The sequence below is a fragment of the Stegostoma tigrinum genome, chromosome 14, assembly GCF_030684315.1.
Source record: "Stegostoma tigrinum isolate sSteTig4 chromosome 14, sSteTig4.hap1, whole genome shotgun sequence".
Taxonomy (NCBI): Eukaryota; Metazoa; Chordata; class Chondrichthyes; order Orectolobiformes; family Stegostomatidae; genus Stegostoma; species Stegostoma tigrinum.
In genome coordinates, this window is record NC_081367.1 from 37,993,253 (window position 1) to 38,009,581 (window position 16,329).

General features: G+C 40.3%; 1 protein-coding gene across 1 annotated transcript; it reads left to right on the forward strand.

Annotated features, from left to right (window-relative positions):
- The first annotated feature begins 2,400 nt into the window (after window positions 1-2,400).
- Window positions 2,401-16,110, forward strand: nmur1a (neuromedin U receptor 1a). The gene is made up of 2 exons (XM_048542392.2): window positions 2,401-3,931; window positions 12,248-16,110. Exons 1-2 carry the CDS (start codon window positions 3,004-3,006, stop codon window positions 12,595-12,597), a joined length of 1,278 nt encoding a protein of 425 aa, XP_048398349.1. The 5' UTR covers window positions 2,401-3,003; the 3' UTR covers window positions 12,598-16,110.
- The last annotated feature ends 219 nt before the right edge of the window (window positions 16,111-16,329 follow it).

Here is a 16,329-nt window from a genome sequence, read left to right on the forward strand (position 1 = left end):
AAAAACTTACTTATCTCTTTCTTGAAAATGTTCAGTGACTTGGTTTCTACAGCCTTCTGTAGTCGAGAATGCTACAGTTTCACTAGTCTTTCAGTGAAGAAATATTTCCTCATTGTGGTCCTAAAAGGCTTACCTGTTTACTGAGACTGTGGCCCTTGGTTGCAAACACCTCACCTTCCCTGCATCTACACATTTCAGTCAGATCCCCTCTCATCTTTCTCGGCTCTGACGAATACAGGCCCAATCAAACAAAGTTTTCCTCAAAGAACAGTCCTTTAATCCACAGTACCAGCCAAGCGAGCCTCCGCTGAAGTCCTTCCATGGCAACTATATCCTTTCTTAGCTAGGGTGACCAAAACTGCATGCAATACTTCAGATGTGTTCTCACCAAGGCCCCTATAACAGCAAAAGGGCAGCTCTACATCTGAATTCAAATTCTCTTTGCAATGAAGGCATATTATTTGCCATCCTAATTGTTTGCTGCACCTGCCTGTTTACTTTTATTTACTAATGTACAGGAACACATGGATCCCTTTACATGTCTGCATTTCTCAATATATCACCACCCAAATAATAATCTGCCTTTCTGTTTTTCACACTGAAGTGTTCACCTTCTCATTTACCCAAATTATATTGCAACTTCCATGCGTTTGCCTACTCACTCAATTTATCTAAACTGTCTTGAAGCATCCTTGTATCCACTCACCATTCGCAATCCTGCCTAGTTTTATATCTTCAGAAAATTTGGAAATGTTCCTGTTACATCATGATAACTGGGGTCCAAGCATTGATCCTTGCAGTAGCTTGCTTATCTGCCACTTGGAAAAAGATACATTTATTCCCACTCTCTGTTTTGTGACTTTCGATCAATTGTCAATCCAACTCAATATATTACTCCCAGTTCCATATGTTTTAGTTTTGTCCACAAACGTCTTATTTGGGAGATCATCAAAAGCCTTCCAAAAATTTAAGTATGCCACATCCACTGGTTCTCCTTTGTCTATTCTTCTTGCTACTTTCTCAAAAAAATCCAGTAGATTTGTTAAGCGTAATTTACTCTTCATAAACCTTTTCTCAAATACAGTTCATGCTTTACAATTTTTTTATCATGTACTTCATAGTGGACTATAACATTTTCCTTACTCTTGATGTTAGGTAAATTGACCTGTAGTTCTGTGTTTTTCTCTCCCGTCCATTTTGATCAGTGGGGATGGCATTTAACACCCTCCAATATGTTGCTCCAGAGTCTTCGAATTTTGAAAGATGACAACCAATTCATCCAATATTTCTAGGGCCAATTGCTTTAGTACTTTGGGATGTACATTATCAGATGCTAATAATTTGTTAGCCTTTAACTCCATCAATTTCCTGAAAAACAGTTTGTTACTAATGCTGATTTCCTCCAATTCCTCCCTTTCACTAGACCCCTGTTTCTGTAACATTTCTGGCAAGTTATTTATGCACTCTTTTACCACAACACTACTACAAAGTCTGAGTTCACTAATACTGTGGAATAAAACAATAAAAAAGGGAAAAATGTAATAACTATTTTCTTATCAATTGTGAGAAGAGGGAAGATTTATTTTAAAACTTGCAATCTGTCCATAAGAAAACTGCATTTAGCTAGCATCGGTATTACAATATTTAGAACAGCGATTTGAAACAGCAATAATCATATTGTAAAAACCAGCAATTTCGATTTATATATTTTATACAAAGAAAAAGCACCACCTGTGAACTGTATTTAAAATGATCAAACTGAAGTCATCACGTTTCGTTTCTTCCATATTTCCACACCAGTATGGAACTCTGAACTGTGTAGCCCGCTCCTTTAAATACACGAAGATTAAATATTTCATGTACAGAAAGGAAACTAAAAACTCATATTGTCCTTCTTTAAAGATTCTCGTAGAAATGCTTATAAAATTATATTTAAGTTAATGATACAAAAGGTTCTGGATCCTAACATTTCCCACCCCAGTGCCTGGCAGACTTCACAAGACCAGCGCTTCAAACAAAGAACTGCGGATGCTGGAAATCAGAAACAAAGACAGAAATTGCTGGAAAAAAATGAGCTCAGCAGGTCTGACAGCATCCGTGGAGAGAAATCTGAGTTAACATTTTCGGTCCAGAGACCCTTCTCTAGAACAAGCACTAAGATGGTCAATGAACACAGTTAAATGTATGAAAACTAATATTGCGGGGTCTTTGTGAGTGAGTGTATACCCGGATCCTCTGAAAGGTCAGTTTTTGTTTGAAATGGAAACTTACTCTTTTCATAAAGCTCTGCATTGCAGAAATCAATTCAAACCAGTGCCGATTAACCCTCAAGGAATATCATCCGAAAGACGGGGTTGTTTCATTGTTGCCTGTAGACGTCAGAAGTGATGCGAAGTTCCATGTCCTTATAACGGCGGCAGTGCCTCAAGGCTTTGGAAATACCTGGCGCAGTGGCTGATCGCGGCGTATTCTCCCTCTCCCTGCCCACTCCGCTTGGGAGCAGTTTATACACTGGGAGCCAAAGGCTGGATTGGATGGAACAGTCTGACTGAAGAACAGTTCTCAAGGACTGAAGACTGACGTCCAAACTCAATTATTAAGAAAAGTACAGTGTCGCTGATTACTGGATCCAAATCCAGTTGACAACCAGGACTAGGAATATCAACATCACTGCGCGGACTCCGTTCATGTGGAAGCGGGGGAAAGGGTACTTTGCTGCTTTGAGAAGGGTGGAAATATTCAGGCTTTCTAATCGTGAATCCCTCCTTGTCAACGGTGAGTCTTTAGAGCACATATAAAAGGTAACAGTTTTACCCAACTCAGGGCAAAACATCTGTTCGGTAATAAGACTGATATAAAAGATTCCCAGTTTTATGATATCGAACTATAAGTTTGAGATAAGCTACAAAGTTGACGGGTTTAAAAACGATGACAGCTTGATTTAACCGTGCTTTCGGATATTCACGGACTTTCATTTAGTCTTGGACGGGAGGGAAAGGAATAATGCAACTTTCACCCAGTCAGCAGCAATTCCCCAAAAACTGTTCTCAGATGGCTTCGTTGAAGAATCGGAGCGCGTTTCTCCAAACCATCTACCAGTACTTCTGCAACGCAACCTTCGAAAAGCAGAACCTCAGCTGGAATAGCACCATCCCGGAGGACTTTTTCATGAGCAAAGAGGAGCTGCTGTTGAAGTATCTGGGTCCCAGGAGATCGTCCTTTTTCGTGCCAGTCTGTTTGATTTATCTCTGCATCTTTGTGGTCGGCGCTTTTGGAAATGCACTAACCTGCATCGTTATAGCGAAGCACAAAGTGATGAGAACCCCTACGAATTATTATTTATTCAGCCTGGCCATTTCCGATCTCTTGGTGCTGATTCTGGGCATGCCGTTGGAACTCTATGAAATGTGGAGGAATTACCCGTTTCTCCTCGGTCAAGCGGGATGTCACTTTAAAACCTTCCTTTTTGAGACGGTTTGCTTTGCCTCAATACTAAACGTGACGGCCCTCAGTGTTGAGAGATACATCGCCGTCGTGCATCCCCTGAAAGCAAAGTATGTTGTGACCAGAGCTCACGCCAAACGTGTCATCTTAACGGTGTGGCTGATTTCCCTCTGCTCAGCCATCCCCAACACCCACCTGCACGGCATCTATTATCTGAGTACCCCGTTTGGGGAACACATTGAAGAGTCCGCTATCTGCGTGCTATTAAAGCCAGCCTGGATGTACAGTCTCATCATTCAGATCACCACGGTGCTGTTTTTCTTCGTCCCGATGATCATTATTAGTATGCTGTACTTACTGATTGGATTGCAACTGAAGCGAGAGGAGGTAATTTCTGACTTCAAACCAGGATTGGGAAATGCCAACTACCAAACGGCCCGCATGGAGCAAGAGAAGGTCAGGAGGAGCCAAGTAACCAAAATGCTCAGTAAGTTTAAAAAAATGCACATTGTTACGAAAGACTCCCAGTTGAGGTTCCTCAATTTGTCACAGTTCCAGGGAATCTCTCCATGCTCCCAGGTGAGGTGGGGTGAACTGGCTCTGCATTACACCCATCCCGTTGGGTTGGTTACGACAAGGTTAAGTTAAAAATGGACCTCTTCCTCTGTGGGTTTCATTCACTCACACCCAAATGTTTTAAAATAAACAAAAGGACTCATTCCTTTGGTTAATTCAGGAAAAAAAAAGAACTGGCTAAATTGACTCCTTTCAAAGCATAAGTTAATTTGAGTCTGGGAGACAGGGGAAAGGACTCCGTCTTGAAATGAACATGGTTGCAGCCAACCAAAAGGATGGGTGAGTAAGAAAGGGGCTGGTCCATACTTCTTCACCGGGGAGCCAAACAGTTTGGGATATTCTTCTAGGACTAAACAAGTTGGGGAACCTCAGCCAGGATCCTGTCATAACAAACTAGGGGCTTTTACTGCAGTTTGAAACAACAGATGAAACGTAAGAAATAGAGTGGTAACTTACCACTTTGAAACCAATTGTTAAAAAAAACTGCAAAGGGCTTTATTGAGTTTGCAGTTCCACACACTATTGAAATGTCCGCCTTCAATCACAGTTAGTTAAGTTAGGGTAAGTTAGTTTCGAAGATTTAAATGTTCTGTCCCTTAAGCAGTTAAAAGATTGAGGGACACACTCAGGGTTAGAATTTTACCCTAAGTCAGAAACTCCAAAATTTTAGAAGGAATAGCCAATAATTTACAGACGGAAACTGAGGATGAAGCGATAGATGATGATTATCAGGAGAAAGGGTAAAATCAGAGCAGTGTGAATTAGAGTTTTAAGAAAAGGAAAAGCAACTAGAAAGAGGATTGGGGCAATACAGGCATGGACTATTCTCGAAATGGTGAGAAAATTCACAAAGCAGAAGTACAAAGGGACCTGGGAGAGTTGGTCCAGGATTCTCGAAAGGTTAACTTGCAGGTAGAGTCCGTGATTAAGAAAGCGAATGTAATGTTGTCGTTTATCTCAAGAGGGTTGGAATATAAAAGCAGCGATGTGCTTCTGAGGCTTTATAAAGCTCTAGTTAGGCCCCATTTAGAATACTGTGTCCAATTTTGGGCCCCACACCTCAGGAAGGACATACTAGCCCTGGAGCATGTCCAGCGGAGTTTCACACGGATGATCCCTGGAATTGTAGGTTTAACATATGATGAATAGCTAAGGATCCTGGGATTGTACTCATTAGAGTTTAGAAGGTTGAGGGGAGATCTAATAGAAACTTACAAGATAAAGTGTGGCTTAGAAGGGGTGGACGCTAGGAAGTTGCTTCCGTTAGGCAGGGAGACTAGGACCCATGGGCACAGCCTTAAAATTAGAGGGGGTAAATTTAAAACTGAAATGAGACGACATTTCTTCAGCCAGAGAGTGGTTGGCTTGTGGAATTCATTGCCATGGAGTGCAGTGGAGTTCAGGACGTTGGATGCCTTCAAGGCAGAGATCGACAAATTCTTGATCTCACAAGGAATCAAGGGCTATGGGGAGAGTGCAGGGAAGTGGAGTTGAAATGCCCATCAGCCATGATTTAAATGGCGGAGTGGACTTGATGGGCCAAATGGCCTAACTTCCACTCCTATGCCTTATGGTCTTATGGTCTAAGACAGCAAAGAGTAAGGAGAGAAGAAAGTTTATCGAAAAACCTGCAAGAAAAGAGTATCAATTAAGACAGTTGAAATTGAAAAAAAGACTGGAATCTTACTGCATCGCATGAAGTTACTATTGGCCAAGACTTGAGGGTGAGGCAACTCAGTTAGTCATTTAATTCCTAGCTTTGAGGAGGCAGAGATTGAAACTACCTTAGAAGACTTGACAGGATAGATACAAAAAGGATGTTTCCTCTTATGGGAGAGTCCTGGACCAAAGGACATAATCTCAGAATGAGGGTTTGCACATGTAGGACAAAGATGAGGAGGAATTTTTACTCTCTGACAGTAGTGAACCTATGAAATTCTTTCCAGCAGAGAGCTGTAGAGCTTGGTTCATTAAGTATATTCAAGTCTGAGATAGATTTTGAATCAGTAAGGGAACCAATGGTTATGGGGAAAAGGCAGGAAACTAGAGTTGAGAACTATCAAATCAGCCATGATCTCATTGAACAGCAGAACATACTCAGTTGGCTGAGTGGCCTTCTTCTGCAGCCACAACTTATGGTGTAAAGGTGGGAAAAGTGATGGACAATTGAGCCCATAATGGAAAAAATGGAAATACAGGGGGCCTTCGTGAGGACAGAAATGATAGTGCTAAGTTGAACGGTGAGGGTAAGAAGCTGATGTGTTTTCTTTGATGCAAGACAGGGCATGGTTGGACCAATTGTTGAATGCTATGGGAAAATCTAGTGGGATTTATCAGAGTGCATGTGCAATGCACAGAGAATGGGGTTCAGTCAGACAGCATATCAGGCCAGGCTATAACTCGGACTTCAACTATAAATCCCTGTGACAGCATTCCTGAGAGTGTGAATTCGGTTAAACAAATTCCTGAAATTTATTGGGACTTTGTATCTTATGCAGGAGTGGTCACATTTTCACAGGTAGAGGCAAACAGCCTACAGAAATATCAAAGGGATGCTGAGGCCAGCCAAACTCTACTGCTGGAAAAGGGCATGACCTTCCTACAAGAGAGGACAGTTAATGCCAAAGTGCTGGTAGGAGAGATTAACAGAGGGTGCATTCTCATCCCCCTTTACTGGGCGCCTATGGTGTGTGACCTTGTGTCAAGGCCAGTGACCACAAGTGTCATCCCTGATGTGGTTGTGGATGGGACTGACCTGCTTCTCAGCAATTACTTGATGGGATGAAAGGTAATAACATTCTCAGTGGTCTCTGAGAAGCCATTTGAGGTCAGGGAGACAAACACACTGTAGACACCAAGGAATGACATTTTTTTCTGTCAGCATGGTCATGCCAGCTATGGGTAGACAAGCTCAGCCACTGGAGGCTGAAGAGGCATTACAAGTGGAAGATTCTCCTGTTTGATGATCCCAAACAACTACCCAACAAGTTGACCACTATTGAAATCACTGGCTCAGACTGCTCACACTCAATCTGCGGCAGATGCAGTCTCAGAACGTGACTGGATTAAAAGTGTGCCAACAATGTGAAAAATAGCCCAGCTATGTCCTGTCTATATAAAGAAAAATAAATCCAATCTGGTCATTTACTGTCTCATCAGTTTACACTCAATCATTAGCAAAGCAATATGAGGTGTTATTAATGGTGCTGTCAAGAAAAACCCCCTCAAAAACAACCTGCTCAATAATGCTCAGTTTAGATTACATCAAGCTCATCTAGTTCCAGACCTCATCACTGTCTTGGTACAAACATGACAAAAGAGCCATATTCCATAGTAAGATCCATGTGGCAACCTTGAAATAAAAACAAGATTTGACCAAGTGAGGCATTAAGAAGCAGTGACAAAATTGAGGGCAATGGGAGAAAGGAGAAAACTCTCCAGTTATTGAAATCATGCCGAGCAATAAGGATGAGGACAGTGGTTGACAATGAACCCAGCCTCAGGATATCACTTCAGAACTTCCCAAGGTATTGGCTTGGGCCCAAACATCTTGAGTTACTTCAACAATGATCATCCATCCATCATGAGGTCGGAAGTGTGGATGTTTATTAATAAATGGAATATGCTTAAACCTTGTACCTTTCTTGAATTATGCAGGAACATGGGGGAACCTATACTAGCCCTCTGTGTTCTCCCTGATGATCTTGAAAATCAGTGCCATTTGAAAATTTGTCTTCTTATATTTGTCCTAATGATTGCAAAATAAAAAGTTCAGCAGCATGTTTCTCATTTTAGCAATACTCATGCTGTGTCCTATTAAGTGTCATTCTGTTTCAGTTGGGAACTTCAGGAAGCTACTTGTCTCTCACAGAACTACATTTGCAGGAAGTATCATCAGCTGCAGCAGCTTGAGCTTGGAGTTTTTGTTTTGGTTGAACAGCTTTATCAATTTGTCTTGACATTTACATTAATTTGTAAGTTTCTAGTTCCCTTTGTTTGTGTACACAATTTTACTACTTTGTTTATGTTGCTGTTCCTAATTAATTTTCTAAAATGCATTGCTTCACAGTGCTCTGCCTTAATTTTAATCTGTCAGCTTCACCAATCTGCTTTCACCATCCTCGCTGTTTACTACATTTGTGAGTTTTGTGTCACTCAAAACCTTTAAAATTTGCCTCAAAACCATTCCTGAACGAGGGTCCAGACCCAAGACATCAGCTTTCCTGCTCCTCTGATGCTGCCTGGCCTGCTGTGTTCCTCCAGCTCCACATCTTGTTATCCCAGAATCTATGTTGGGACCCGACCGACACCTGCTTCAGAGTGTTTTCTATATCTTCAACAGCAAAGAGAAGAGAGTGACCTATGTTTCTTTGTTTTCAGCCACTGCCCCAACATTCCCTTTAATGCTGACAAGGAGCATTTTATGAACTGCTGCCCTGAGGGCCAATACACTGTATATTAAATCCACGAGGAGAATTTTCATATGCAGGCATTGAAAAAAGTTGAAGAATCCTGTTGTAAAATGTTGTTTGTGCTGTCTGAGCTCTTAATAAATACCAATAGAATCTCATTTGTTTGTTGTCATTAAATAAAAGCTTTCATCTCTTGGTGATGTGTACTGTGTCATTCAGGAGCATGCCAAAAAAGAGGACATGCATCTCATCCAATCTAAATTCAGCAATCTATTCAAACAATTGTTTTACAAGAAATGCATTTATTGTGCAAATGACACACAATATAGAAGTTGTAAACTGTACTTTGAAGTTAGTTTTTTTCTGTTGTGTTACAAATCACTGTTGGTATGTCAGTATGCCCTGAATGGACAGGATATGTCAGTATATCTTTAAGAGACACACTAATTATATCATCACTGTTCATTGCGTGTGACTTGAGGGTTTAGAGATTGCTGATATCATTGGAATTTGGATCATTTGAACCATGACACATTATAAGAAACTTCACATGACCCCAGACATTGATGTGCCATTGAATACAATATTTGCACATATTGTTGATCTCCTTAGCTGGCTGAGGTATAAGCTATCTTTTGGATTCTTTAACACCATGCTATGCCTAGAGCCAGTTTCTTATGTTATGAGGGAAAACATAACCATTGCCACATTAGGTAAAGTACTGTCCAAAGGGTAAAGCTCACATTGTGGTTAGCAGTGACAGTCATCAATAAATGTAGTTCAAGATCTCAGTGGTAGATATTAGGAAAACGGATTGAAGATCCTCTAAACACCAGCTTTGGACATTAGAGAATCTGAACAATTGGCTGTAATAGTTTCTGTGAGTATAGGGGGATTTTGTGATAGGTTTCATGATCAGTATGTAAAAATGGAGTCATGGAGTCTTTGGTAATACAGCAAGGAATCAGGCCTTTCAGCCCTAACTGGTCTATGCTGACCACAATGACCACATAGCTAGTTCCAATTGCCTGCATTTTGTCCATATCCGTCTAAACCTTTCCCATCCACGTACCTATCCAAGTGCTTTTTTTCACTGTTGCTATTATACCTGCCTCAAACACATTCTCTAGCAGCCCAGCCCATATATGCACCACTCTCTGCATGAAGAAGTTGCCCCTCAGATCCTTCATAAATCTTATCCCTCTCACCTTAAACCGATGCCCTCTAGTTTTCGATTCCCCATCCCTGGGAAAAAGATTATATGCATTCATCCTACATATGCCCCTCATGATTTTATACTTTTCAATAATGTCATGCCTCATTCTCCTATGTTCCAAGGAATAAAATCCTATTCTGGCCAACCTCTCCCTATAACTCAAGCCTCCTCATCCTGGCAACATCTTCATAAATCTTCTTTGCACTCTTTCCAGTTTTACTATGTCTTTCTTGTCTTTCCCAGACAATCCAGGGGAAATTAAAATCTCTAACCAAGACCACTCTGTTATTACTGTAGGTGTCTGCAATCTCTCTATACATCTGCTCCTCTGTTACCCACTGGATATTTGGGGGTTCATAATACAGTCCCAACAGAGTGGTTATCCCCTTTTTGTTTCTAAGTTCTAACCATTTGGCCTCATTTGATGACCCCTTAAGAATATCCTCTCTAAGCACAGTTGTTATGGCCTCCCTTATCTAAAGGGCAATTTTCCCTTGTCGCTTACCTGTACTTCTGTCATGCCTGTAGCTTCTGTATCCTGGAACATTGAGCCGCCAGTCCTGTCCTTCTCTCAGCCATGTTTCTGTTACGGCTATAATATCCCAGTCCCCAGAGCCAATCCATGCTCTGAGCTCGTCTGCCTTACCTTGTGTGTTGAAAGAAACACACTTTAAACCAGAAATATTTTCCCTCCCTTTACTGTGCCCCCGGCTTTCTTGAATAGTAGACTTGCTCTCAATGGCTAATGTATTTTCCCCTGACTTGATGGCCCGTCTCTTATTCAGAGTCCCATCCCCCTGCCAAACTAGCTTAAACTCTCCTGAGTAACACTAGCAAATCTCCCTGCATAGGGAGATATATATTTAAGAGATACAGTACCTCAATGTACCTTTAGGAAACATGCTGACAGCACTGTATCCTGGCATGTGGCCTGAGGGTATAAAGGTTGCATTTTTGAACCAACTGCAGATCATTTGAAGCATGGCATGCTATAAGAAGCCTGCTGTTCCATGCAATTTAATCGCTTAATGTGAGCATAGTCAGTGATGTGCCTGTGAATGTATTATTTGCATATATAATCATGCATTGTACTAAATATCCAATGGATTCTTCAAACCCATGATATCCATGCCCAGTTTCTTATGATGATGGATAATGTAAGCATTGCCACATTGGATAAATTTCTCTATTCAATATAAAACTCATGAGGCATTCAAGTCCGAACATAAAAGATAGCAAACTAAATTCCTTTGTCTGCTATCTTAATGGAAACGCTCTATTTTATTTTAATACATGGGTTAATGAGTCGACAAGGCTATTTTGCATGTTAATGTTCAAAGAAATTATTTTTAAATCTTTATGCCACGCAACAGCTGTGATGCCTATTCTGATCCTGATTCTGAGAACTAGAATTTCATGGGTAAAGTAATGGAAGTGTTTGCCTTAGGAAATATAGCTATAGCTATGAATGCAAGCAGAAAATGCTGAGTGATTACTGCTACTCTTATTTCCTGTTGTGATTGGGAAGGAGCCAGAGGCAAGAAGTTCAGACTGCATTGTGCAGTGAACTTTGATTGCCACAGAAAATGTTGTACAAGCAGCTGTTTGCAGGAGGCATTCAACTTTCTGACAGCTTGTCCGAAAAGTGACTGCTCCCAAAGTCCAGATTTATACTTCCCTGCATCTATACTCTCTATAAAGGAACACAAATAGGCCATTCAACCCCTCAGCCTCTTCTACCTTTCAGTTCGTTCAGAACTGATCTGAATGATAACTCCATATACTGTCTTGGTTCATGAGCTTTTAGACTTTTACCTAACAGAAATCCTCCTTTGTACTGAACTTCTCTACCAGAGGAAATAGTTTCCAACTAATCTATCAAATCCTGTAATTATTTTAACACCTTAATTAAAGCACCCTTAACTTTCCATGCTTAAAAGGATTAAAATCTAAACTGTGTAATTGTTCTCAATATGTTATCCATTTAGCCCCAAATTATTCTGATTAATGTACATGGCTTCTAAGTCCATTGTATCCTTACTGAGGATCAATGTCCAGAATTGAATGCAATACTTAGCTGAGTTATGTCAGATTGTTGTGTATCTGAAGCACATCTCCCTCTATTTGTATTCTAGACTTCCATTTGCATATGGATTCTTATGAATGCATGCATTTCTGGCTATCTGGCTGAAAATGCAATATCTGATTATATTTGTGGCTTCTACAAGTGACTCTCTTTTCCCGTCAATGAAATTTTAAGAAAGATCCTCAGATAAAAACACCCTTTCTAAAAGTCCTGCAACCAAACGATATGTATAATCATGTGAAGATCCTTAGATCCTCTAACAGCTGTTGTTAACAGGGAGAAATATCTTCCAAATGTTTGCAGTATTTTAAATGAAAGCATGTAGTTGTCACTTTTAAAGTTCTGCAAGTGGTTGCCTCTTTGGCCATTCAGCCTGAGTTTCAGAGAATTTCAATCTTATTTTGCTACTTTTAGCTTTGAAGCCTTTCGGGTTTTATTAGTTTGAATGATTACAGCTCTGCTAATTATTCCATTTTGACCTTTTGCACTAATGATTAAATTTGTCCTTTTCAGCTGTTCTGGTGATTGTGTTTGGAATCTGCTGGGCACCTTTCCACACAGATCGGTTAATGTGGATTCTGATAAATGACTGGACAGAAGAATTGCACAGGTTGTATCAGTACGTACATATTGTCTCGGGTGTATTCTTCTATTTTAGCTCAGCTATCAATCCTATTCTATACAACCTTATGTCTACGCGATTCAGGGAGATGTTTAAAGAGGTGATGTGCAGCCGAAAGTCCCAAAGTTCCAAACCTGGATGGTATTCTGCAAGTTTAACCAGGATGACAACCCGCAGCACTGTATTGGAGTCTAGTCCCTGTAATGGAATACCATTGTCTGACATTGAAGACTATGAGTAATACTTTGAATGCGGAATTAAAGGTGGAAGTTAAACTTCTGTTCCTGGATTATGTAATATTATAACCATTGTGGTATTTTGTGGCCGTTTTAATTTGTTGATTTTATTCACGTTGTGCACTTTGTCTTTAACAATGATTAAGTTTTAAAAAAAATTCTCATCTACAAAGCTAATGAAATGTGCTTTGTATTTTAAACTTTCAGTCCATAGGACTTACCCTATCCTGGGCCAATCCTTTTTACCTGAAAGGATAAAAACTTTTCATAAATGTACTGTAGCAACCCCCCAAGTCTTCTTTGAGAACGACTTCCAAATCTGCAATCTCTATTACCCAGGTGACCCATGACAGCAGATCCACAGGAGCACTGCCACTTGTGAGATCCCTCCAGACCATACTCGACTGGGCTTAGAATTTTATCACCATTTGTGCAATATGATTGGTTCCAGATCATGGAACTACCTTTGTAGGTAACAACCTCTTCCCCCATGAACTACAACTGTTCAAGGAAGCAGTTCTCTACCACCATCTAAAGGATGTTTTGGTATGGGCAATAAATGCTGATCTTTACCAGCAACTCCCAAAGTACTAGAGTATTAGAAAAGCATATAGAGACTGCAAACATCCTTTGTAGGTCTTGCAGGAAGTTATTACGCAGGCCTAAGACAGCTTTCTGATTCACTACATCTATGAGGAAGCGGTTGCAGTTACTATGTCCCTTTCATATTACTTACAGGTTTTGACAGTGAAGTTGATCTTTGCCAGCAGTGCTAAACACACTAAAAATTAATCAAAACAATTTTATAATTTGCTTGAAAATCAGCTTGGTGTAAAATACCTTACTGACTCCTAGAGTATGTTTGCAATATGAGCAACATGCAGTTTAAATTAACCTCATTAGTCTTTCGCTATCATTCCAATTTATGGTGAAGAGGTGTACTGGGGATTTCCACAAGAGCTGACTCACAACTGAAGAAAGTGTCATACTGAACAATCATGGGACACTTCTAAGTAATTAGTTTCAGAGAGCTGTTAGCAGAAGCCTTGTAGGAGATGATTTATCAGTGTGATTAAGGCTGATGCATGATATGTTATTACTGGCAAGGTGAAAAATGGATAAAGTGACCTCAGAATGAATCCATACAAACATGCTGTTGGTATCTACAGATATTTTCCCATATAACATGTCAATGATGTACTGAAGAGTTGGATGCCCACAGAAAGAATAATTATAATATTGCCAACTGAAAACCGACCTTAATGTTCTAAACTGAGATGAAATCTTTCATCTCAGAGCTTTTACAAGAAAACAAATTGGTTAAGATTGGTTGTCAAGTTTTTCTCCTCTTTGCCAAGAGTGGTAACTCATACTAATATTTTGACAAAAGACCGCATAAGCAACTGTTTTTCTGAAGAACTAGTGACTATTGATCACATCCATTGGCCCAAGTAACAGAAGTGATTTACTTACAATTTCCAACATGTACCCTAAATTCACAGAATAAGATATATTTTCTTCCAACACCCATATATCACATCTACGGATTAAATTAGGATTTACCATTATATGTCTCGGGCTTTATATATTAGGCTTTAATTAGTTTACTTTAGTCTGTTACATTTGAAAAGTATCAATTATTGACCAAAGCAAATCAGTCAGAGATGAGGTTCGGGTAGGTACACTTGATGTAATGTACTAAAACAAAGAACTGCAGATTCTGGAAATCTGAAACAAAAGCAGAAAGTGCTGGAGGAACCTGGTAGATCTGCCAGCATCTGTTGAGAGAACAGTTTTGACAAAGGAAATGTTAACTCTGTCTCTCTCTCTACATCTGCTGCCAGAGCTCCTGAGTTTCTCCAACACTGCCTACGGTTGATATAATGTAACCTTTCTGTGAGAAGGCCATAGATTTATTTTGAGTCAAACTGATCTATATAACGTATAGAAACACACTGCTTAAAACATTTAGCTTATTCTCTCAAGTTTAAAGCCCAATGGCAAGTTTGATTCGCTGTGTCATTGCCATAGGTATGGAAAAGAAATAGGTGGAAACTCCACCCCAGCCAGAACAGGAATCGAACTCTGCAATTAGAACCAGTCTGGTCCACAGTGGCCATCCAACAAACCAACTGAGCTGGCCAGCACTCAAAGATTGCTAGTGCTGTGATAACATGTACTTTTATGTGTCTGTTCTCAGCAGGAACTAAAGAATTGAATATCAAGGCTCTGATTTTTTTCTGTTTCAAGACTGAGAAGTAATCTCTTCTAGTTTACTGCTTGCAATGGGTGTGTATAGGAAGGCTTTGCAATTGATACTTGAATTGTTTGGCTGTAATATACACACACCTTCTTTGGGCATCCGGCTCTGGAGTGGTGCTAAGATGTTGCTGAAATGATAATGTATTTCAGAAGTGCTCTACTGCCTGCTTTGTTAACATGTTATCTTGTTTCGAGCAAATGTGATTTGATGCTACAGTGAAAATGCAATAGAGCCAAATTAGAATAAACTGAATAGAAAACAAAAGATAACTGTTTCTGCTGTAAATCAGAAACAAAAACAGAAATTACTAGATAAGCTGCGAAGGCCTGGCAGCATCTGTGGAGAGAAATCAGACTGAACATTTCAGGTCGAGTGACCCTCCTTCAGAATTGTTGATAAACCGAACTTTGATTGTGCTGGCAGAATAAGAAATCCAATAAAATGATTTGGATGTGAATCTGGGAAGCATGGTTAGTAAGTTTGCAGATGATGCTAAAATTGGAGGTGTAGTGGACAGCGAAGAACGTTTCCTTGAGAGTATAACGGGATCTTGATTAGATGGGTCAACGGGCCGAGGATTGGCAGATGGAGTTTGAATAAATTTGAGGTGCTGCATTTTAGAATGGCAAGTCAAGACAGGACTTATATATGATAAACTCCTAGGGACTGTTGCTTGAAGTGTAGGTTCATTGTTCGCTGAACGTGGCGACCCAGGTAGACAGGATAGTGAAGAAGGTGTTTGGTAGGCTTGCCTATATTGGTGATTGCATTGAATATAGGAGGTGGGAGGTCATGTTGCAGCTGTACAGGACATTGGATAGGCCACCACTGGAATACTATGTGCAATTCTGCTCCACTTGCTATAGGAAGGATGTTGTGAAACTTGAAAGGGTTTAGAAAAGCCTTACAAAGATGTTGCCAGGGTTGGAGGATTTGAACTATAGGGAGACACTAAATAAACAAGGGCTAATTTCCCTAAAGCATCGGAGTCTGAGGGGTGACCTTATAGATGTTTAGAAAAACATTAAGAGCATGGATAGGGTAAATAGACAATGTCTTTTCCCTCGGTTGGGGAAGTCCAAAATCACAGGGCATAGGTTTATGGTGAGAGGGGAAAGATTCAAAAGGGGCCTAAGGGGCAACTTTTTCACACAAATGGCAGTACATGTATGGAATGAGCTGCCAGAGGAAGTGGTGGATGCTGGTACAATTACAACATTTAAAAGGCATTTGGATAGTTTTATGAGATAACAAGGTGTGGAGCTGGATGAACACAGCAGGCCGCTCAGCATCAGAGGAGCAGGAAAGCTGACGTTCATCTAGGCCCGAAAAGTCAGCTTTCCTACTCCTCTGCTGCTTGGTCTGCTGTGTTCATCCAGCTCTACACCTTGTTATCTCAGATTCTCCAGAATCTGCAGTTCCTATTATCTCTGGATGGGTATATGAATAGGAAGGATTTAGAAGGATATGGGCC

Coding starts and splice junctions, on each gene's coding strand:
- nmur1a (XM_048542392.2), top strand. CDS start 3,004: ATGCAACTTTCACCCAGTCAGCAGCAATTCCCCAAAAACTGTTCTCAG. Junction 3,932..12,247: donor CCAAGTAACCAAAATGCTCA/GTAAGTTTAAAA, acceptor TGTCCTTTTCAG/CTGTTCTGGTGATTGTGTTT.